The 23,766-nt window shown below is 42.3% G+C and overlaps 1 protein-coding gene across 1 annotated transcript in view; it reads right to left on the reverse strand.

Annotated features, from left to right (window-relative positions):
* The window catches only part of KALRN (kalirin RhoGEF kinase), a 492,333-nt gene that overhangs the window by 37,603 nt on the left and 430,964 nt on the right, over positions 1–23,766 (reverse strand). The window contains exons 36-46 of the mRNA XM_030454727.1: positions 18,241–18,524; positions 17,278–17,382; positions 13,247–13,342; positions 11,417–11,547; positions 7,805–7,871; positions 6,442–6,545; positions 3,602–3,671; positions 2,957–3,043; positions 2,099–2,191; positions 979–1,029; positions 569–646 (exon numbers count right to left, since the gene is read on the reverse strand). Of these exons, the coding sequence (XP_030310587.1) occupies positions 569–646; positions 979–1,029; positions 2,099–2,191; positions 2,957–3,043; positions 3,602–3,671; positions 6,442–6,545; positions 7,805–7,871; positions 11,417–11,547; positions 13,247–13,342; positions 17,278–17,382; positions 18,241–18,524 (1,166 nt within the window). The remainder of the gene's footprint in view (positions 1–568; positions 647–978; positions 1,030–2,098; positions 2,192–2,956; positions 3,044–3,601; positions 3,672–6,441; positions 6,546–7,804; positions 7,872–11,416; positions 11,548–13,246; positions 13,343–17,277; positions 17,383–18,240; positions 18,525–23,766) is intronic.

Consider the following 23,766-nt stretch of genomic DNA (forward strand, 5'->3'; position numbering starts at 1 on the left):
TGGTAGGCAATGACACGAGACCTCTGAATATGCAAAACCCAGGACCTACCTGTATGCAGGAATGCTATAATGCATAAGATGGGAAGACAAACTTGACTTGATTTTGAGTTAAAACATCTCACCAGGAGTGCCAAATTCTGCATTGGCTTACTTACAAACCACAAGCTGCAACCTGTGGGGTTATAACTCACAAGCCTCCTCCTGGCTGTTGCCAAGCTCAGGGGGAGCTGTTAACATGTAAATACTGGGTAACCTTCCTCACAGGCAGAGCAGGCTGGTTCATTGCTTATTTTGCTCTGGCAGTGGATACAAGAAGCCTAATTCAAACTTGCAGGAGCTTTTACAGACCTCATATTTTGAAGAAACAAAAAGTAGATTGACACAAGTTTAGAGTGAGAGTTACACCACTCCCACCTTTGAAACCCCACTGAAGGAGGCAGCTCAGTGCTGGTGAAAAACAAGCACTAGATAAACAGCCTGGAGTAGGGCAGAGTGTAGAGGCAATCACAGAAAGATAAAATACTTTTCCAGGCCTAGTTGTTATTAAAAGCAGAATGCAAATGCATACCTCAAAGCCTTGGAGGCGACCCAGGTTCATCATATCATTGCAACGTTTTGGTACAAGGCACATTAATTCAACTGCTTTCTGTTAAGGAAAAAGGGTATTGTTTTGTTACAAGAGAATCAGAGGGTTCCTAAAAGCAAAGTGTCACATAATAAACTTCAATAATACAATCACTGCTAGCAGCTTTTCATGGTGTGACTTTCACACACAATACTATCTAAAACAGGATGGTGCACCTATGATGTAGGACTTCCCCTTCATCCTTGTGCTTCTGACTTAAAGTAAGTGAAATACCATGTTTAGAATACCAGCAGGATCTTCAACCATTCTCAGTGTGACTCTGGGGTTTTCATTTCTCAGTATAAAGTGGTGTTAGATAACATAGCACTATTGTCTAGGACATGAAAACATACCTCTATATCAGAGCACTCCAGACCAGCTTTTTCACTGTACCTCAGGAAGTCCTGGAGAAAGCAGAAAGGTTTGCATTAGGGCACTTCAGAAAGAAAAAAACAAAAGATGTCAGTTTGAAACAGAGAATTTAACGTGATTTTCTGAGAAGGCATTTGCTCATATTAATAAATTAATCTTCAGAGGTTGCTGAACATTATAACCACTTCGTAGATATGGAAAAGAGTTGTGGATGGCCACTAAAAACACCACAGAAAAAAGACAAAGGGATTAGCCCTTGGGAATGCTGACTTGGTTCCTGTCTTAAGCCTCAAGACCACACACACTTGAAGATTTTTCTCTTCCCCTTGGCATTTCAGGGAACATGCTGCTGGCCCTTGCAGTTGCCAAACTGATGGCAGCCTGCTTGAGACTAGTTAAAAAAAAACAAACAAAAAACAACCAAAACAACAACAACAAAAACAAACAAAACCAAAACCAACCAAACAAAAAAACCAGCTCAGAGCCCCAGTCCTGGTGGAGATTACAGGGTGTGATATTAGCTAGATATTAGCTTGAGACCCCTAGGGATGAATTTTCAGACATACTAAGTAATTCCTGGTGTGGATAAAGTCAGCAGAAGCCTGAGTGGTCAGACTCATAGGGAAAATGATTACAGTGGGCTCCCCAAATTTTCAGACATCAGTATATTCTGGAAATAAGTTTCTCAAGTGAATATGAAGATACTGATAAATAGAGGCTATAATGTTAATTTAAATCATACGATTCAGCACCAAACCCAGGCTTTATTAGCTCTCCTGTGTATCCTTATTGCCATTTTAAAAAAGCTAAATGAAAGTTTGCCCCCAAACTTCAGAGGCAGGAAATTCCTATTTGAAGTTTATTCTTCTGGGGAAAAAAATTCCAGTAGTAAATGAATAATAATAATAATAAAAAATATTTTTATTATCATCAATTGCAAACTCTTCCCACAGATGCTGCCTTGGTGCTGTCTGGACATTTTCCAAGGAACTCTGTCATTGGATGTCCATATATAAGCAGACTCCTCTTTCGACTTATTTTGATGAAGTTATTCCTCAGTTAAAACTAAGGCTGATTAATCCAAACTACCTTTCCACTCACCTTGAGAAGAAGCTGATACTTAGTTATTCTTTGAATGGGTTTGATCAGAAAGTCACTGATGGTCAGCCGCTGGCTTATTTCCTGTTGAACCTCCTAAAAAATGGGGGATTAAAAACAATTGCAAACAACCACAGAGTAAGGCAGAGAACATGATAAAATGCCTCAGCAGAGCCTTATTGCCACAGAAAGTTGTTCTGCTCTTAATCTTTTGTTTGCAAGAGGGAATTTTAGAGGATTTTAAAATCTGGTATATCCTATTTAGGCAAGGACTGGGTAAAAGTCATGACCGAGCTGGGAGGCATTGGAAAGCACAGATCCCTTCCCCCTTTCAGCTGACTTAGCAGGACTGCATGGTCTGGAGATAGCTTTTTCCACTCCAGTGGGGATTAGCTCACAAACAAGTCCTGCAGAATGTGCCTCATGCCCTTGGGTGAAATGAAACATCCTTCCCTTGTTAAACAAGCTTCTCTCACTTTAATATCTAAACATGTCTAGTCCCCTTGAAACAGACAAAGTTATTGGGAATTTATTAGAGGCACCACCCAGCTGCAATGACTTTTACCTCCTCCCCTGTTTGTAGGCTACAGATTAAGAAGTCTTATTTTATTCTGGACAGAAATCAATGCAGCTATGGCACTCTGAGGACCACAGACAGTTAGTACTGGATTATATATTTATTAGAAGCTAACACCATAAGAATTTGCAATACACAAAATATTTTTTCCCCATAGCAGGCACTTTAGCAGCATGTGCAGTATCAAAATTTTCTAGAATTTGTTCTGGGGAAACCCCACAGGTCACAGAATAGTCTACTTGCCTTGCTCTGTGTAGCAGTAATGTATAGTGAGCTATGCTTACCTCAAAGTATGCCTCATACTCAGCTACTATATATTCAGATCGTGGCTTGTTTTGGCAATACACCACATACATGTGTAATCGCCGCTCCTGGGAAAAAAAGATGCACAGCAGCCTGGTGAGATATTGGCTATTAAAAGATGGCAGAAGGTTGATACAAGGTACTGCTTGGTCTTATTTTTATTTTAATCAACAATTCAGTTTGCTGAAGCAGGAAAATAAACTGATAATTGGTTCTGTTCTCCACCTCTGCACCTTAGACAGGGGGTAACCCGTAGGGGTAACCAGTTAGAAACATCGTATCCAAACTATTAGGTCTGAAATTTTTCAACTCTTCTGCTCTAGCTAGTATCACACAAACTTGTCAACCAAAGCAGTTGACAAGTAGCTGCCATAACTATATTATGGCAGATATACTTGGTCACAGCAATTTTGTCCTCAAAATAAGAAGTCTGAAGAAGGCAACAATTAATACTTCAGTTCAATCCAGCTGCTTACTGAAGATAAATAACTATAAGACTACTTCATATTTAAATTAAGTTTAGACATGTAAAAGTTTCAAGTTGACACAAGCAGATGTTTTTGGAGAGGAGTCATCACACCCTAAATAACAACTAAAGTAGAGATAGGTAACAAAATAAAACTTACATGCTTAATAAAAAGCTGTGCTAAACGGTCAGGTTCTTGAAGACATTTTTCCAGTTCAGCCAGGAAAAAGCTGAAAGAAAGGATGTTAACATTTCAGAATACTTCTTCAGGTCATCCCAGCAGCAAACCAGAAATCCTTCAAATACATAGGTGCAATTTTAGCTTTATTATTCAATTGTAAATGAAAAGGTAAGTATGGCTTCAGCCCTTAATGGTGGCATTTCTAAAACATCAGATGAGAGCTGTGAAGTATGGAGGTTTTGTCTTGCAAACTACCTGCTCTTCTTTACTATTACAGTGTCTTCATTTTTTAATAAGTGCCAATTGCTACCTAATTGCAAGCGTTGCTTCCCTTCACTGAGAACTCCCAGAGTAAAACTTCTCTCTGTACCAATGCACTGTGAAAAGTCAAGTGAAGCTTTATCAGGAGTTCTCAGTTGCATGGCAAATTTGGAGTACTGGTCAATGTGAAAGAGATGCAGAGGTTTCCATGTAAATAAATCAACACAGTTTTACTGTTGGAGTTTTGATACATTCTGATTTTCACTATTTCTCATTATATGAGTGTTAGTAATACACTGTAATTCATACCAGTAATAGTAACTCATAAAAACTGTCTCCATCTTGACCTGCAGCTTTGGGAAGGTCATTCATTCTAGCTTGAATGTCCTTAACAAGAATATACTGGGATGCCTAAAAGTGAGGTGTAAGCAGCTAAATTAAACTTGAGAAATACTGGTAGTTTTTTCTATCTGGTAGGCAAATCCTGACCATCTCTTTTTTCCATGACCTTCCTCTTTATTGCTACAGGATCTCTGTCTCAAATGCCTCCAGGGATTCAGTACAGTAACTAGATTTGGTGAGAGGCCATCTCTACAATGGTCTACAAGAAAGTCCAGAACTTGAAAAAAAAAAATATGCATACTTGACAACTGTGTCAAATAAAATTCCCCATCACTATAATCAGATACAGTTACTTCCGTAACTCAGTCCTCCATAAAAGTTAAATTCATCTGCAATTAAATAAACTTCTTGACCAAGATATACAGAACTAAAAATAGGAAACCTCTCTCCATGTGTTACAGAAAACTATCATAACACTTAAACAATGAACAGTGCTGGCTAAAACACTCTGCTGCTGGTATCAATACATGGTAAAGCTTTTTCTGACTTTTTTTTTTTTTTTTTTTTTTTTTTTCGTGCTCACAAGGGCATCAGTCAGAACAGAAAGAGAGGCCCAGGCCATGAGATAAGCACCTGTGGGATATGTCATGGGAAGGACACTGTACTTCTGAATGAGAGGAATATCCAGAGCTGAAGGAAGACCTAGCCCAGTGTCCATCACTCAAGTTTGCACTGCATGCCCAAATTCTAGTTACAGAATCACAGAATCATCTGGGTTGGAAATAACCTCTGAGATCACCAAGTCCAACCCTTAATCCACTACCACTGTGGTTACCAGACCATGGCACTGAGTGCCACATCAGTTTCTTCTTAAAAGCCTACAGGGAGGGAGAATCCACCACCTCCCTGGGCAGCCCATTCCAATGCCTGATCACCCTCTCTGTAAAGAATTTTTTCCTAATATCCAACCTAAACTTCTCCTGGCAGAGCTTAAGTCCATGCCCTCTTGTCTTACTGATAGCTACTTGAGAGAAGAGCCCAACCCCCCTCTGGCTCCAACCTCCTTTAAGGGAGTTGTAGAGAATGAAGGTGCTGCAAGTATTTCTGAGGGGCAGAGTTGAAATGATGAGTATACTGTACATAATAAAGACATAGCTCTTCATAAAGTTACAGTGGAAATGGCCCAGGGTTTGAAATAAGCCTCGTGCTTCCAGCAGCTTTTTAAAAGCTGTTGTATAATGACACAGTAAGATTTTCAAGGAGCAGGCTTCCTAACACAGAGTCAAATGCATCAGCTAGGCCAAAGCATGTCAGAGCTTTCATATGAGAAGGATCTTGAGAGTAGTTGTATTTATCACTCTTCTAACCAATTATTATTGGTATTGTCAGCCTTCATGATCCTATCAGATGCATGTGAAGATGCTTGTGTTGCTGAGAACAAGACACAGGAAGGAAATCATGAGTTTCCAGCATCCCACTCATCAATGGGATGAATCAAGCCTACAGCTGTGACCCAAGAAACACACCTCTGGTAGCCTCAGCTGCTTTTCTGAGGATCCAGCAAATACCCTACATGCAACAACTCTCTCGGAGCCACACTGGGACTGATTATGAGCTGTGGATGGACCACGGTGATCTCTTGCATTGAGCCTCTTGTTGTGGCTCCCCAGTGAGGAATGGCAGAGCTGCTGCCACAGAGGACACTCTCTGGTGTGCAAGAACATTTCTGTCACACTGACCAGCACTTCTGGCATGGTGTTTGAGCCAGCATAAAGCTGTACCTGTGAGAGCCAGCATCACAAATACCCTCCCCTGAAGCCAGGCAGTGCAAAGCTACAGCCCTCTGAAGGTTTTTGATTGGGAAAAGGGATTTTGTCTAAGAACAATGCTTTGCATCATGCAGGTGTGTGATTTTTGATTGGGTAAACAAAGCCCTGCAGAAGGATCTTGAGTATTGTGAAACTGTGGCTAAAAGCACATGAATTAGAACATGTTCTGAGGATTCAAGGTAGCCATGATTTGTGAAGTTACGAAGCAGCACTTACAAACCAACAGAGACCACTTAAAGTGAGGCAACGTCCTTTGGAAGTTCAGCCCTGAATGACCTGCTGATGTTCAATTAAAAGCAGCTTAGACGAACAGACACCATATAACCTAATTCTTTATGGACAAGCAGTTAGAAAGGTACTTAAAAAGGAACTAAACCAAAAACTTACTCTTTGTGCCAGTCATAGATCTGGTGAATATTGCCAAATACTATCTTGTCTTTCCCTTTCATATCTTCAGAAACTCCTTTTTCTTCTATTCTCTTCATAAAACCCTTTAGGATTAATGATCAGTGATAAGCAAAGGAAGCATATTTACACTCATTTTTTTTTCAAAGAAGTGCAAGTTTTTTTAAAAGATTAATGTCAAAATTGTTTACATCGAAAATGTCTAAAATACTTTTTGTACAATTTAAAACCAGAAAGCTCTCTAGATGCTTGGAATTACATAGTTTAAATTAAAACTTTAAAGAATTTGTTCTGTCTATCTACAAACACAGAATCATTAGAATCACTGAAGTCACAAGTGCAATTAGAATATAAAAATGAAACCAAAGCAGCTCATCAAGCTCTTGCCCTACTCAGGAAGAGTAAAAAGCCAGACTCTGCACAGAGATCTTCCATTCATCACCATGAATATTTTGTGAGAGCACAAAGCCAAACAGCTAAGTGTAAAGAGTCATACAAATAAGATTTCTCACACTTCCTGAGGGTTTTTTATAAGTCTTTGGAGCACTGCAGACCTGTCAGGCTTGCCAGTGGAGCATGATACAAATAGAGGATAAGACAAAGTTGGATGCCTCAAGTTGGAAGCTGTTGAAAAATCACTGTTAGGTGGGCTAATGGACTAGTGAGTGCCAAATGCATTGCTGAAAGCCCACCTCAGTCATGTGCCTCCAGTTCTGAGTCCTTCCTGGGGAAAAAAATGGACTCTGCATGTGAGTTGGCTCTGACAGGTGATTCCCAAGGGTCATCCAGGTCTTACAAGTTAAAGCTTAAAGTACTATGACTATTTTTTAACAGAAAAAATCCCAAACTGTATTTTATCTCCAGTTGTTTGTTTGTTTTTCAATATATAATTAATGGGCTACACATATACATCAGCATAGATTCCAGCTGCTGGAAAGGTACTCAGATACAGGACTTTAGTCCAGGTGCAAACCCAAGTAAAGTATGCATTGCCATTACTCAATATGACAGCAAGAAAAACACAGAGTAAGCAGTAGGAGCTATAAGTTATTCTGCACCAGTGCCCTCCAGGCTGCATTAGAGCAGAGTTTGTCACAAGCAAGGTAGCCAAGAAAAACCTTTGCACACTGGGGCTGAAACCTAAAATACAACATTTGTTCGATGGAAACAAAAATAGTTTCCAAAGGCATTTCTTCTTGTTTCTGTCAACATGAGAAGGGGACCATGGAAGCAGAATGCAAAATAAAGCAGCTTGTTTTTCATGCTGGATTTTTTGCCGTCACTTTTCAGCATGGTGCTTTTCAGTGGGAAAACATTTTGCATAGCAGGGTTTGCTTCAGCTCACCTCCACAACAGTTCCCAAGTCTTTGACGTAGTCTTTTTCAGTCTGTACCAGCTCATTTAAGACAAACCTAAATTAAAACAGAACACACACATATTTTACCATATTCCTTGACGTTTGTCCCTCTAACCACATATTACCCCATCACCACTCCAGGTCACGTACCACGACTCATTCTTCCCTCACCCAGTGGAATGTAAATGACAAAACCATCACATTTCAGGTCAGGGGAGTTTCAATTCTGTTAACCACTCTTTCCTCCTGCCCCTCTTTCCCCTTTACATCCCAGGATGGTGCAAGAGCAGCAGCACAACCAGATACCTGTACTTTGAACTACCCCTCCCTGCTCTCTTCTCCTCCACCCCCCCTGCAGCCCTCCTGGTAGCAATGGGGACATGTCCAGACCCATTTTGCAGCAAGCAGGAGGAGACTTGGAATTGGGCTTTGCCCAAGATTCACCATTCAATTTTTAATTTGGAATTTTCAAACAGTTGGAAAACAAATCCTCCCCTTCCCATCATAACCAAGAGCTTACTCTTTCAGATTAAGTAATCTATGTGTGGGTGTCAGATGCTTTACACTGATTTCAGAGCTAATAGTCCTGGGCAGTGGAGTCATCTAATGAAGGCCTGATGGGTGCAAACAACAGCAAGCTAAAAAAAGCCCTTCCTTTGTAAGGCAAACTGACTAATCACATCATGTTCTTTCTAAGGACAATTTTAAAAAGTTACAGTTTGCTGCAGAGTTTGCCTCTCAATTACGCCAATACATAGATTTGGCACATGACAAATAAACTCCATCTGTGATGAAGTTTGCTATGGCAGTAACAAGGATAACAAGATAGAGGAGTTCTTTCATGTCTAATATCACTCTGCTCACTTCAATCAGCAGACTGACCCACTTGAAACAACAGGGCTGAGGGCAGCCAATGCTAAGATAAAAGCCCGGTCTAAAATACGTAGAGGGAAAAAAAAAAAAAAAAAAAGACAAGGAGGCACTCAGTTATGCAAAGTTACTGAGAAAATAAATCCTGCTCCTGCTGTGCTCCCAAGGTGTCCCTTTCTCAGACAGAGTGGAGGAGATACTAAGGACACGTGGCAGGAAGGAGTCAAATAGCTTCTTCTTCTTGTTCATTTGAGAGTGAAATCCAGCCCCCTTGGCAGAAGACAGGGCTGGCAGCAGCAATGCTTAGATGCTTGTGCTCTCCAAAGCACCCTGCCAAGTTGTGTGCCTGAGCAGTAAACATGAGCAGGGCAAGAGGCTGCACAAAGCAGCAGCGTGTGGCCTCAGCAAGCATGTGCTGCGCAGTCCCCTGTTGCTGGCTGACCTCCCCTGTCCTTGCAGAAGCCTTGCCACGTCCCCTCCTGCAGGGAGCATGCCAGGAGGTCACTTTCCATCTCTCACCATCTCTCTCTGCACTGCTCCCCATGAGCACAGAGAACTGCTGAAAAGATAGGGAGAACCTTTCCCATCCACCCACTGCCTCTCCCACACCCAGGCTCCCCTGGTTTGAGTTACTGCTAGGGTACATCTGGCCAAATTCTGCTATAAAAATGAAGCAGCACTTAATGTTGCCACATATGCAGGCAGGTGGGTTTGATTTAAAAAACAATGCAGTGACCAAGTATCTATCAGGTGAGAAGACTAAACCTGCAAATGTACACCTTTACACCTTAGAGGTACAAATTTAAGGTTTCTAAGGTGCATCCTGTCACAAATTCAAGTTCACTCTGTCTCATCTGGTAACATTTAGCAAGGGCAGGAAGTTTCTTGGCAAGTACCTGCCTTGGTCACCAGCAGGTAGTGACTACACAGCTGTATTTAAAATGGCATGAACTGGAATAACCACAGAGGCTCCTCACTTCTGGTAAGTCTGAATATACAGATATTGTGTTAACTGTATTGGAAGTATATGGAACAACATTACTCAATGAGACTGTTGGCTCATAGAAATGCAGCAATCCAGGCTGATGGAACAGGGGTTTCCTAAGGCTGGCATGCTCATGCTGCCAGAGGCACAGGAAATTATTGTCCATGCCTGTGCAAGGGTTCAGCTGCTGGTTTGTGGGGAATGGTGTGTATATGTGTGTGTGTGTGTATGTCACAGCTCAAGTTTGGATCTCAGCTGCCTCACACAGCTATGGAATGAAACACAGCAAGCTGCAAATACAGAACACAGACACAACGGAGCTGGAGAGGAGACATCTATCTTGTGCTGAAAAGCCACTAACAGGTGCTCCTAAACATCCTGACATTTAGGAAATCTGGATGGAAGCAGCCACTAATTACACGTAACACACTACCTGTCCCCCTGCCAGTCTAGCAAGTGTTCCTGTATCTGTGCTTACAGTGGCAAAAGTCTCTGCACTAAAACCACAACCTACAGTCACAGTTGCCAGTTATCTAATTAATGAAGTTCTAGCAAAGAAAGCCCAGATCTTGCAGTATTGAGGAGCTCTTAGGAGACAAGTGTGGGCAGAGATGTTCCCAGTGGAAAGGCTGACAGCTGCCTAGTAGAAAAACTGCTCCCATTCAGAAACACATCCAGGATCATCATGTCCCTGCCTGCTGCTGGGAGCTGATCCAGCCCCTCACTATATTGCTTTTCTGGCTTCCCACAAGCTGCAGGAGCAAATGATGGCTTTCACAGACCTGTGAGACTTTGCTCCTGCTTCCTTGTCTACAATTAACTTCCCCCTTGTCATCCCCTGACTTGGTTTCCATCCCTTCTTGACATCCATCCCAAGTGTGCTCTTCTTCTTCTTTCACCTCTCACCTTACCACACTCCAGTGAGACCCGTATGGATTACTACTTTTCCCATCAATGTATGATTTCATTAGATGATTGCAGTTACTGGTTTTAGTGTAACAGAACCTATGAAGGAAATATTTATCTGAGCTCTCTTTCATATAAGTCTTGATTCTATTCCCCCAATTCTCAGTGTCCTTCAGCCTAATCATGTATTTAAGAAATGTTTAATCATTGTAAGTTTTGAAGACACAGGTGTTACTTCTGCTACATTTATGGGAATGTACAGACAATTCTAAAAAAACAACTTTCATGAGCTGTCACTCATTCCTTTCCTCTCACATTACCATGAACATGAGTGTTTTCCCAGTGGAACTTTTTCTTTGGTGGCACATTTCCACCACAAATGCATCTGAATTCTGCTCCTTCCTTTGCTAATAGCTAAGGGAAAAAAATCATTACCTTATTCAGAAAATCCTAGTGGGATTCTGTGTTCTTTTCCTTAAAGGTAGCTAACAAGGTCAACCACTTATCCCTCTTTGAGATATGATTTGACCTCTGACAACGCAGTAATTACCAAGGCAAACACCTCAGTAATACTTATCTAGCTTTTAAAAGACCTGTACAGCAACAGATATTTGCTTTCTGGGGTAAAAGCTGCAAATTTTAAGCAGTGATGAACTCCCTGGGTGTGCAAGTGCTTTTACGAGAAGTATTTTTACAGGTTATGAAAAAAGAAGAAACAAGCAGAACAGTTTTACTTGCAGTTCCAGGCTCATTCATTGACTACAATGTATTCTTTCAGCACAGCTATGTGTCCTCCTTGCCTGCATATTTTAGAAAAAAGAACCAGCACAACTACTTACATCCTGCCTCTCATTGCTTTGGCTTTTTGTTCCTCTTCAAGGTTTCGTGGGGGAGTTGAAGGTGTCATTCCTTCATTTAAGCAGCCAGTGGCATCTTTTAAGCCTCCTCGGTAAGATCCTCCTTCAAGGGTCTAAAAAAACCCCAAAGAATGATAGAATAAATGTTATCCTTGAACTCCAGAGTCAGTGCTATCTTCTGTTTCAAGTCAGCTCTGCAATCAACACAGCAGTATAAAACCAAGCAGAGTATTCAGCAATACTTTCCTGCAGGACTTGGTGAAACACAGACTAGTTTTAAATTGATATAAGGCACCACCACCACCACCTCCCCTGCCCCCCCCCCCCCCCCCAAAAAAAAAAAGAGAAGAAAAAAAAGAAAAAGGAAAAAAAAAAGTCATTAAGCCAGAGAGGATTTTTTTTTTGCCAGATAGAAAACAATGTTCCAGTAGTCCCAGGATGAGATAACGCTTCCAAATTTTTTCAAAACAACCTGAAAATATCCTGGTGTCTCAATCACAGTGTTAGGCAACAGGTCAGTGTTTCCCTGCCAAAGACTGAGAGGTATTCTTCATAGTGAAACACAAATCGAACATAAATAAATGGATACATAGTAACATTCCACAGCAATTAAAGTTTCTCTAAAATCCCTTGAAAATAACTGCAGTTGATCTAACAGCCTGCCTGTGGAGGAGAGGAAATAAAGTAACCTCTAAAAATACCTAAAACTGGATTAATTAAATACTTTTCCAATTTGTTACTCCCTTAATGGAATAAAACTATTTTGAGTAAATTTTCTGGGAATGCCCTTCTTGGTTTCCCATATGACAAAGAGCTCCTTCACCACTTAGTCTTTATGAAGCCCCCTATGACTGCATTGCACCTTCATGTACCAACACAGCAAACAGAAAATATCAAAACCTCCTGAAACAATTCACTACATAAAGCTGCTAGCACTGAGTTACAGTCATTTAAAGCTCACTGGGCTTTTTTGGTTTTACTCTCTTTATCCTTCCAGCGTATGTGAGGAAATGAACCTTCTTTTTTAGGCTCATCATAATCCTGCTTTAATCCTGACTTGTTAATTAAGTTAAACTAGCTCAGCACAAGCCTTTACCTAATTTTAGAGGTCCTGGGTCATGGAGGAAGGTTTAGCTTTTATATTAACATTTGTAACTGTTTCAGGAAAAACTTCAGAGAAGCCAAGATCCTTTTACTCTTTTGTTCCACAGACATGGAACCAGACTGAGACAGTGAACTATACTAAAGTTTTTGATCCTATTAAATCAAGAGCATTTTTGTTGCTTGTTCCACTCCCTGTCAGGTAGAGTTGACAAGGCAGATTAAAAGCAACACATGAATTTTCATAAAATTAAATTACAGCTGTGATAGTTAAACCAGTTCTTCTCTTTAGAGGGTCTTTTCAGGGAAGCTAGAATACAAAAAAAATTCACATGTTGTATAGTACTCCTGTTCCTCAGAACAAGCTTTAAAACAAAACATCCTGCTGTGTAAAAAAACTGAAAGAATACCAACAAGACCCCAGGAAGAGTACAGTACAGTAGCCCATAGTTTGCAAAGCCTGCTCCAGAAGTGCCTTTAGACTCTGCAGCACTGGACCTATGTGGCAAAGTGAGAGGCAGATTTTATCTCATGTGTGGAGCAAATAAATTAAATGTTCCACTGAGAAGCACAGCACATAGGGTTAATAAAAGCACAGCAGATGGAGGTGGAAAGCAAGGGAAACCAGCAACAAAGAGGCAGACTTTCAAGACCTTCCCTAAAGCAGTATTTGACCTGTTGTGTACACAGTTTTCACAACACTAAACTTACCAGCTTAGTTTTGACCAACTTTTCTATTGCACTGACAAGATCCGCAGCAGTTGGGACATCAGAAGAGCTTTGTCGAGCAGCTAGCAAAGAAGAGGACTGCAAGACACCAGGTTGCAAAGGAAAAGCAAGTTAGCAGGATGAGAAGGGAGCAGGAAACCAGTGAGGCAGCTTCTGAGACAGGAGAACAAATGTGGAAAGGGAGCAGGAGGGTTAGAGGAGCACAGGCATTTCAGGTGAGTGGGTGTTGCTGTATCAAACAAGCACAAAATTGTCACCCGTGTCCGGCTGCACATCTCCATGCAGCATTCCCAGGCTGGGAATCAGGAAGCAGAAGCAAAGAATTGGAGTTCATTTGCAACCAGGCTACTACAATACTCTTAATATCTGTTGGCTCCTCCTTTAAAGGACATTTATAGTCTTAAAGGCTCCAGAAAACCGATCTTCTTACTGCAGATGTAAGAAATGATCCCCTCCCCTATACATCCATATTTAATAAATGCAGTTAAGTACGAGGTGCATGTGGAGTTACAGGCAACAGGGGAGGGAGACAGGGGAGAACAAATCCTTCCCCATCCCTTCCTCACAGATAATTCCAACTCCAAATGAACTCAGATGACACCTCACATCCACAAAACTTCATTCATCTAAAACACCTATCTTCTCTTGCACTTCTCTGCCAACAGAGAAAACACTCCTGCACATCTCATCTCTCCTAGGCACCTGGTGGCACAGGAAACATTCTTTGGAGATGCCCACCTTTCCCTATTAACATTAGTTGGAATATTTCAGTCTTACTTCTCTACGCCTGGTCACAGGTATCTGATTTTTGGTTCCTGACATCATGTAATATCTGTGGATGTCTCCACTTTCAGGTAACCATGACTAACAGTTGCTGGTTGTTCCCAATCTGCAGAAACACTGAGACCTCATCAATATGTTACCCAAGAATTCCCCATAACACTGTGAAGACAGGCTTTGTGAAAATTTCAGGTTTAATTAAAGGTTTTTGCTTCATATGGGTCTTTTCATCCCTTGGTCTTTGTCCTAAGACCTCCCTTTGAAAACCCAAACTCATGCACTAGCTATGGTAATGGGTATTTATTAGCTCACCTACATTTCTTCTGAACAAAATACAAGCACTGACTAAAATTACAAGCCCCCTGATAACCTGCTTTTGGCAGGCTAACATGGATTAAGGATTTTTACAAGTTCTGCATTATAATTATTAAAAAGCTTATTCATCTTTCAGCTGCTTAATAAAGGTCTTCCAGGGAGCACGTATTTCAGTGCAGTCAGGGTGCAGGTGCCAACGAGCATGCAACTGAGATCAAATAGTGCTGGGGAGTGAGATGTGGAAATGTGGTGGCAGGAATTAGGCAGCTGGCCACCTCTTCAACCAGCCCTTGGGGGAGGTTGCTCATGTTGAGTGACACAGCCCCAGGAGGAGGAAAAAAATAAAATAAATTAAAAAAAAAGGTGAAAAAGACTTATCCCAACCAGAAGACCTGTGACAGAACAACCTGCCACTCATCATCTGTCTTTGACAAATAATGCATCTAATCAACAGTTCTAATTACAACAACAAAAACTACAGGTAATCAGGCTGGTAATTGAGGAATTAGGCTGGGAATGCAGGAATTTCATATAGATGTAAAAGCTCAGCCTGCCTGTTTCACCTGCAGTGCTGACAGAGGTGTCTGGGGAAAAATACTGAAAATACTTTGAAGAGATACTGGACAAATGCATAGATGATAATCATCAAACATAACTACTCTAGCAGGCAAAGTCCAACTTTTGGAGGCACTGAACAGCTGTTGCTCTCACTTTTTAAACTGAAATTGCTCAATATTTCTGAGAAGTAAATAATTGCAGGATTTTGAAGGGAGAATTTGTTGCCTACATGTCTTTTCAGGGAAAAACAGAACTCTAACAGTGACTGATGAGAGTGGTTTGTGTGGGGCAGATAAAAAAATGGTATTTTTATTTCCCAGGAAGTACATGATGAATTTCTAATATGAAGATATCTTGCAATTTTTCTTTATATAAAAGCCTCCAGAGCCATGATCCCTGCTGCCTTGCTAATGGGCTCAGGGAAAGTTGCCACCCTCTGCACCATGCAGACATCACCCACCTCCCACTGCTGCTTCCCACGCTGCTGCAGATCCAACCTCAGCCCATGCCTCTTAGCAGCAGCAGGACATGAGCAGGGAACTCTGCCCAATGAACACCATTAAAGAGGTTTTGGCTCCAGCATGACTTAAACATTGTTAACATGGTGCCCCTGTGCCAGGGAATTCAGAAGCCATGCTTGTGAGCTTAAGATTTTTTTCCCCCCATGATGAAAAGTGAGCAGGGGAAGAAAAAGAGAGAGAAAAAAAGGGTTTCAGATGAATCTTGATCTATATAATCTTTCCTTTTAGGAGTGGGTGAAGAAGCAGGATAGCAAAACACTCTTACAAAGCTTAGACATCTGGAGCAGAAAACAGTTTAGTTCCACAATTTTGGCACTGTCGGGAATGTATTACAGAAAAGCTGAAATCACGTGGCATGCTAAAAATCAAAAAGTGACCCAACTTTTTTGTTCTTCTTTTAAAAAAGCAGTTTTGTTCTTCTTTGAAAAAAAAAAAAAAAAGGCAAACAAACTCAAAACCATTTTGTTAAACACCACAAGGAACAAGCCAGGAGCAACTGCTGCATGGATCCACCACAGCTTTGCTGACCTCTCGCCTCTGCCCCTGGCCACCCAGCAGCACACACAGCACTCAGAGGGCAAGAGTCCATGACTCCAGCTGCTTCTTTCTGGTCCTGCTGCCACCACAATGTCATAACATTTCCTGACAGATTAGCAGGAAGCCCCCAGATTCTTTCCTCCATCATTCTGCTCCTTAAGTACCAGAAATATTTGCATCCTTCTCTCTCAGTATTTCCAAACTCCTGAACCTCCCCCAAGAACATTCTGGGTTGTTTGGGTTTTTTGTTGGTTTTTTTTTTTCCTGACAATTTATTAATCTCCCCTATCCTTGCTTCTTTGCATGCAGTAATTACAATCAGAGGATAGAGGTACAGAAGTGGCAGTGCTAAAAACAGATGCCAGCAGGAAAGCAGGAAAGAACGAAACAGGAGGATGGATTTCTACAAGGGAGACAACAACTCCAGGGAAGGGTGGGGGAGGACATATGCAGACAGGACCTGCACTGACTGTGAATGCAAACCAGTGTCATGGCCACATTCACAGATTCTCACTCCAAGTCCAAGAGAGCTACTGAAGGACCCTGCAAACCACTGCACCATCTACCACAGCAAATTCTGACCTAATATCCAAGAGACCCTAGCTAACAGCAGAGAACAACCACCAGCATGGTGCACGAAGATGGGCAGAACAAAGCCTTTCTCACCCTCCTGAGAGGGACTTCATATACTCTGTGGGATTCTGAGCTAATGGACCATTCATTGATGATCAGCCATACGTGCCAAAAAAGCCAAAAACCAGCATTTTTCCACCTGCAAGTTTTAAAGCACTTCAGAATGGAGGGTGGATGGTGGGGCACAGACTGACAGCATTCCTGGACCCCAACCACACACAAAGCCTGAGTAGAGATCCCAAGCTATCTCACTCTTGGTAAAGGTGGTATTTCTGGATTCAAGCAGACTCCAGCATCTGTCCTACTCCTTGGGCCCAGGCTGCCTCCAAACACCATTTCTGCTGCTATTGCCAGGCACCAAAGGCACTTTTAAAACAAATGCAGAGAACACATCTTATCAGCCTGAGTGGAGTTTTTGACCACACACAACACAAGCACATGATCAAGACACCATGAAATGGGATGCCAGGGCTAAATTGCTCATCCAGCACAATTTTAAAATCCATTTGGTGAAAAGTATTAGATTATGATTTCCACATAGGAGTCTCTTATAGCCACAAGTCTAGCCCCTGGATATTAGAAGACCAATATGAATCCACTGTGAGATGGCTATGTCAGGAATCAGAAATGCACTTAAACAACAAACTGATATTGTAGGGGAGGCCTTACCATCTCATCTTGGGTTGGATCATTGTCAAAAATCTTCATAGGAGGAGGAAGAGGTGTGTGAGACTCTTCATCTGGTTCATCTTCTCCCCAACCCTTCTTGCTCTTCTGGAGAAAAGGTAAATATAATCAGGAACAGGGATGTGTTTCTTTCATCTTTTTAGATACCTGAGTCCTAACACCAGGCTTTGAGTATGTTAATTCTAAAACTGGCTTAATACTGCATCGGATGGAGGGAACTGCAAGTCATGCTAAGCACCATGGAAGAAAACCAAAAAAGACATAAGGTCTTGCCAGTTAATCCTAGTGCATTCTAAGAGTTACAGAAATCAGTCTGCAAGTCACCCAAGTAGCTGGAGCAGTTACAGGTGTCTGTGTGCTGATGGAAAAGTATCTTTTAATTTAAATGAGAACTGCTCAATGTGCAGTTTTTAAAATATATTCCCGTACTTGTGCTCAGTTATCATTATAGTTTTCGTCTTGTAATTCCGCATCCATTTTATCAGAAAGGATACATCCTGGAAAAGAACATGCCTGCAGAGAAACTGAAGCTACAAATACATAGCAGATTTAACAGAAACATAGCTATTTTTCTGAGTGCTTTCTTTCAATAAGGACTTTCACCACCACAGTAGGGTAAAGGTGATATGAACCTCAGCAATCAGTGGTAACAGCTGAACAAAAATATCTTGATTTCTATCCTTGGCAGCTTTCTAATAGATTATTTAAAAAAAAATCTAGTCAGAGGACAATAATGCATGCAAACTTTGAAATGTTCCCTGCATATTCCCTTGCTCTTTGGCTGACAACGCTGCCTACAGCACAGCTTCAATCAGTGCAATCTTATATGTGACTTTCTGTTCCCCTTACACCCTGAGAGAACTGCATTTACTCAAGCATGAATCACACGCCACAGAAGAGGCTATCAGAGATACGGTCTCTCCCGCAACAAACAGCAAGACACACCTCATCTGCACTGTCTCCTTGAGGAGTGGTTTCATCTCCAGTCTTTGGTGAGCCGAGGTCAAAGCTCTTCCTGCCGTCTCGCACCTTCTTCTGTTTCTTGATGTTGCTCTCGGTCTTCCCGCTGTTCAGCCGGCGCACGGGACTGGTCAACCACTTCTTCAGGGTGTTGGTTGAGCGCTTGGGGCCAGGAGAGCTCTGGATGGAGTTGAGAGATGGCTGAGGTTGTAAGTTGGCCACAGAATCAGACTTGCCCCCGTTGTCATTGGAAGAGACTGAATATGCATCTGGAAGGAAACAATGCGGGTGAGAGCTCCTACCAGCACCTCCTCCGTTTCCGAGTGCACATCAAGCACTTGGCAGCCCTAAGCATGAACTTACAAGCTGCCTTGATGAAAGGTTTGTGACCTAATGACGTTCTCCGTAAACTTTATTGCACACCAGAGAGAGGAATATAACCTGCAACAGGCATTTTTCACAATCTTACACACTTTCCTCAATTCCTCCCATGCTATCTCTCCTATCACAGACAGCAAAGTTATCACATTTTTGACGAAAGCCTGAATTTCATGTTAAGTGCTGAATTTCTCAGATTCTTCCCACAGATTTCGTTGTCAATTGTCAGGAAGAAAATAAGCATGAAAAGCAGATTACTACAAGAGACCTGACAGCCACCAACACTTTGTCAGGTTCCTGCTCCATAAATGTTTCTCAGCAGTTTCCAGACCCAAATAACATTACTGTCAGTTAGACTACTTATTAACTTCTGAAGGTTATTTGAAGCACCTTAAAATTATCTCCTTTGCCCCTGAAAGCAATTTGCCAGAAGACTTAACACCTTCTCGAGAGCTAAGAAGCTGGAAGGAGGAACTAAAATACGACAAACTGTTCAAACTGAAACTCCTGAGAAGGAGATACAAGGGAGGATTAAAATTCAAAATACATTTCATTATACTCAAGCAGAAGATTCTGCTGAACTGTATCCAACCACAATTATCAATGCACATGTTCAGACTAGCAATTTAGACCCTTCCTTACTCCCCCCAAAAACAACAGGCCAAAGATGTGCTAGGATAAATCTTTCAAACCATAGCAAACAAGTTGTCTGAAGCCTTCTCAATTGCCCTTTAGGAACAGGTGCCCTGCTTTCACCTTTCTGAAACCATGGAAAGGTAACTCCCTCCCAAGGGGCAATCAGGAACTGAGATTAAACTGATAGAGTTTATGACAACTTTTTTTAAACAGAATTCAGAAATAGTCACACTCTTGTACGATACATCCCAGACTTTACATCAGAAAGCACTCAGCTGATGTTATCAAACATTTTTAGATGTGTATGTCTGAATCTTTTATCCTCTCCAGCAGAATACAAAAATATAAGTTACAACACATGAAAATAGCCTGGTGCATCCACATATTCTCAGTTCAGCAACAAATACCATTAGAGATACTGGGGTAGCATGCAAGCTGAGGGAGAGGAAGTCTCCCAGAGAACTGTTACCTACATTGCCTTAGAAGCCAGTTCCTGCTGCCCGTGCATAGAGCTCCCACCCCACTGGGCAGAGCTGCTGCTCCCAGCCAGCTATGAACCAAGCAGAGACTGCAGCCCACCTTGTCTGCCAGCTTGTAAAAAGCAGATTGTGAGAGATGTAACATTTTTTAATATTTTATAACCACAGACGGCCTCAGTCAGAATTTGAACCAGTAATTTATTACATACCTGAGGTCAAAAGTTACGTTTTTAGAACATACGGAAATAATTGTAACAAGCTAGAAGAAGTCAAAGTTCATTTCCCAGACAGGAAGACAATCCAAATCATCTGTCTTCTGACCACAGGAGAGAGTGTGAGAGGGGCTGGGAGGAGGATGGATCCCAGGTGGAGCTGCTGGGGTTTTTCTGACTCTTCTGTAAGGGCAAAGCAGCAGCCTTATTTCAAAAAGGTCTGGGATTTGCCAGCTCCCGCCGATGTTATTTCATGCACACGAAGCGGCCTTATATCAGAGAGTGCAAGATGACACTTGTCAGTGGGCAGCTTATCTTCTACTCAATAGGCTTTAGACAGTCTCCTCTGGCAGGCTCCACATGGTGCTCTATCAGCTCTCCTTGTCAGCAGCCTTCAGGGTCCTGTGATGGTGATTTTGATTTTGCAGCGCCCTGGCCCTGCCTCACCCCGGCAGCACCCACAGCCCCTCAGGTGGTGAGGGAAGCACCAGGGCTCCTGACCCAGGGGATGAGCCCAGCCAGGTGTCTTTGGGTGGCTCCACTGCAGGAGGATTAAATGTGGGAATTACTGGTGCAAAAGGGAGCAGGGCTGCAGTCACAGAAGGAGAAAGGCTGGAAGTGATCTCTGTGGAGGCTGAAAGTGTCAGGGATGGTTTGGATTCACTGCCTCCAATGGGGTCTGAGCAAACAAAAGAAACTGAGGACAAGCTGATCTTCCTACATCTTGACTGATTAATGTGCTGAAAAGTTTTTACTCTAGCTTGGAATAATACAGTCCAAGCCCTACCTCCAATCGATGGCACTTTGCCAATTTAACGTTTAGTAAGGGGGGAGTTTAAACAGAGCCTGGGATAACCCCCTCCATCCAAAGGATTTGTTTATGAGATGCACAACCCCACCTCAGCCCAGAAGGCTCAAGGCAGGGCCAAACCCAATAACCTCAAAGTCCATGATGGAAGGGGCAGGGATCTCCCTTCCCCCCAGAAAATGTCCCTGTTTTTACAAGCAGGCCCAGCCTTGCTCCCTGCCCTCCTTTGCCCCAGTGGCACAGCCATGGCGAGACCACAGACAGACACACAGCACCTCAGCACACTTCAGGCAAGGCTGTCCCAGGGAAGTGACAGTCAGTCATTGTTCCCTTTGATCCTGGGGAAGACAGCCCAAGTCCTGAGCTGGCCTACAGAGCCACAAGCCATGATGAAAGCAAACCCAAAGGTTTCCAGAGATAGGCGTGTTACACTGTACAATGATCCTGCTTGAACAAAGCTCTAGATTTTCCTGGTCAAGGTCATGCCTTGGGTGATGAAAAAAGCTATTTGCCAAGGGGTTACTAAATCTCAGTTGTGCCATGCTGTATGCAGCCCTGGCAGATATGAAGTCTCCTTCTTTCTCCTTGTCTCCTGAAGTGCACTGGCTGACCACTGTACAGCACCTGGGACAAAGCCTGAGCTTCTCTTGGCCCACACGTCCCAAGATTGGAAACATGGCCTTATCTTGCCTTTACATGATAAAGTAGTCTCCACTGGCTGAAGGATTGGCAGGGAGGTAGAAGAGAAAGGCTGGTGTAAATCTCCTTGCTCCCCAGACACCACAAGAGCCCCTCAACATGGAGCAAGCTCGCTCTACCCAGCAGCCTACACATTGCAAAGCCCCGCCATCTCATCATCCCACTTCTCACCACTGCCACATATGCACTACCACAAAACTACACTGGTCCACACACAATATTCAGAACCTTTTTTTCCTTTTCTTTTTTTAAAGGAACTGCAAACACAGACACATTTATGAGCAAGTCACACTTGCTGTTTGCCAGCCCTGCTGAGAATGATCTTCACACATAAAGCAGGTCACCTCAATATAGTCAGAGTCAGGACCAAGGGCTCAAAGAAGAGCAGAGCTCACAAAATGAGAGACAGAAACACACACCACGAAAAATCTGCCAAAAAAGACTGGAAACAGCCTTCTAAGCCATGCCTGTGTGAGCTTCACTCCTTCCACAGCACGTAAGGATATAAACATTTTAATGATGACATTTGATATTAGCCCGAGATCCAGACACCAGGTGGATCAAGCAGAAGAGGAGGACATTTTACAGTGCTCTTTTTGCAAATCACTAGCACACATGTGCTTTGCAAACTGTACTGGTAGAGCTGCTTGGAAACACAGAATCCAGAGAGCACTTTGGAGGTGATGCAGCAGCACACAGTGTGGCAACTCAGGCAGCAGCAAAGCAGTGGCTGCCCTCAGCGTGCATCAGGTCTGCAGGAACATCAGGGCTCAGCAGAGAGCAGTGCTCCTGCTACCAAAGTCCCAGGACACAAGCATCTAAAAAAAGGCATTTGGTGAAGTGAAATGGGTGTAGGGAGGTCAGCAGACTTGTGGCTGGGTTGATTTCCTGGCCAAACCATTCATTCAGACAGAAGTGATGGTTTCCAAAACACCCCTAAGCAAACCTCCAAGAAACTTCTGGCAAGGGGACTGCGACAGATACTCAGCCAGACCCAACAGCTTTAACAGTCAAAGCTTTTGCACTGCCAGAGGCATAAAATATTTGTCCTTGTTGATCAAACGAACAGACATCTATAAAAGCACAATTTTTTACTTGAAAAATGAAAGGTTCCAGTCCTGTGCAACCCTGAGTGACAAGAAAAACTAAAATCTCATAGACCTGTTTTTTAGAGGCACAGTTGTATTCCCATTTGAATCAGCAGGAATTACTGCTGGAACATAAGTACAAGGCATTTTATTTTTACCTCCCTTTTCCCCAGAGCATGCTTGGGAAGGGAGGACTGTCTGATCGGGCTCACGCAGCACCAGACTCATCTGCAGGAACTCAAAACTCTAACAGGGTAAAAGGAAAAGGGAATGGCTTTTCAGAGTAACTCAGAACAAAATATCATGTGTCTCTTTTTGATCCATAATAACCACAGATCACGTATGAAAAGAAAGAAAACATGCTCCCATAACCAGAAGTTAATACAGAATACAGCCATAAAGGTAGATAGGGAACTAGGGCAGGACACAGTCTTGCTTTAGGTGAGGTGAATCTTCTCTGATTCATGTGTGTATGGCTCCATTTGTCACCTCAGAAAAACAGCCTGAGAGAAAAGGATTTTTCCACAGAAGTCAAAGAAGATGAGCCAGAATGGGAATTCTGTAATCTTATTAGCATGTGCACTTAAAATCAACATTTCTTTTAAGAAATAATTCCACTCATAAATGAAGGCCAATAATGACAATAATGACTGATGAGCACATAATTTAGCTCTGCTATGCCTGACAGAGCCCTTTTTCCATATTTAGTTAACCCTGTAAAATAACAATCCTGACAAAGAAAGAACTGAATCAGATACGGGTGAAACACTACCTCTGTCTTTACTTGAGATATTATTTCCTGAAGACCAGGAACCTCTGTACTAGAAAAATCTTGGAAAGCAAAAGTCATTTAGACTCATCCTATGCACAAACACAGCGTCTATGTTAGTATTTCACACTAAACAAGGAAGAATCTTATAAACTATTAACATTTACCCCCTCCTGCCCTTTTCAAGAGCACCTTCTTCAGCATCCAGACTGTAGGCTCCAGTTCATAGCTCTCAGCCCCTTAAGGCTTTATACTCTCTCTCGAGAAATGCTGCTGTGAGAGTCATCTCAGATCTGCCCCAGGGCTTCAGGGCTAAAGCTCTACTCCATGGATACAAAGATGGCAGAACGAAGCAGGAAAGCTGCTTCTTTGGTCTCCTCTGCTTCTGCATTAAGTGTCCAAAACACTCTCAGTGAAACATTTTTATTGGCACAAGTCAGGG

Source organism: Calypte anna, chromosome 7, assembly GCF_003957555.1.
Source record: "Calypte anna isolate BGI_N300 chromosome 7, bCalAnn1_v1.p, whole genome shotgun sequence".
NCBI classification, from domain to species: domain Eukaryota; kingdom Metazoa; phylum Chordata; class Aves; order Apodiformes; family Trochilidae; genus Calypte; species Calypte anna.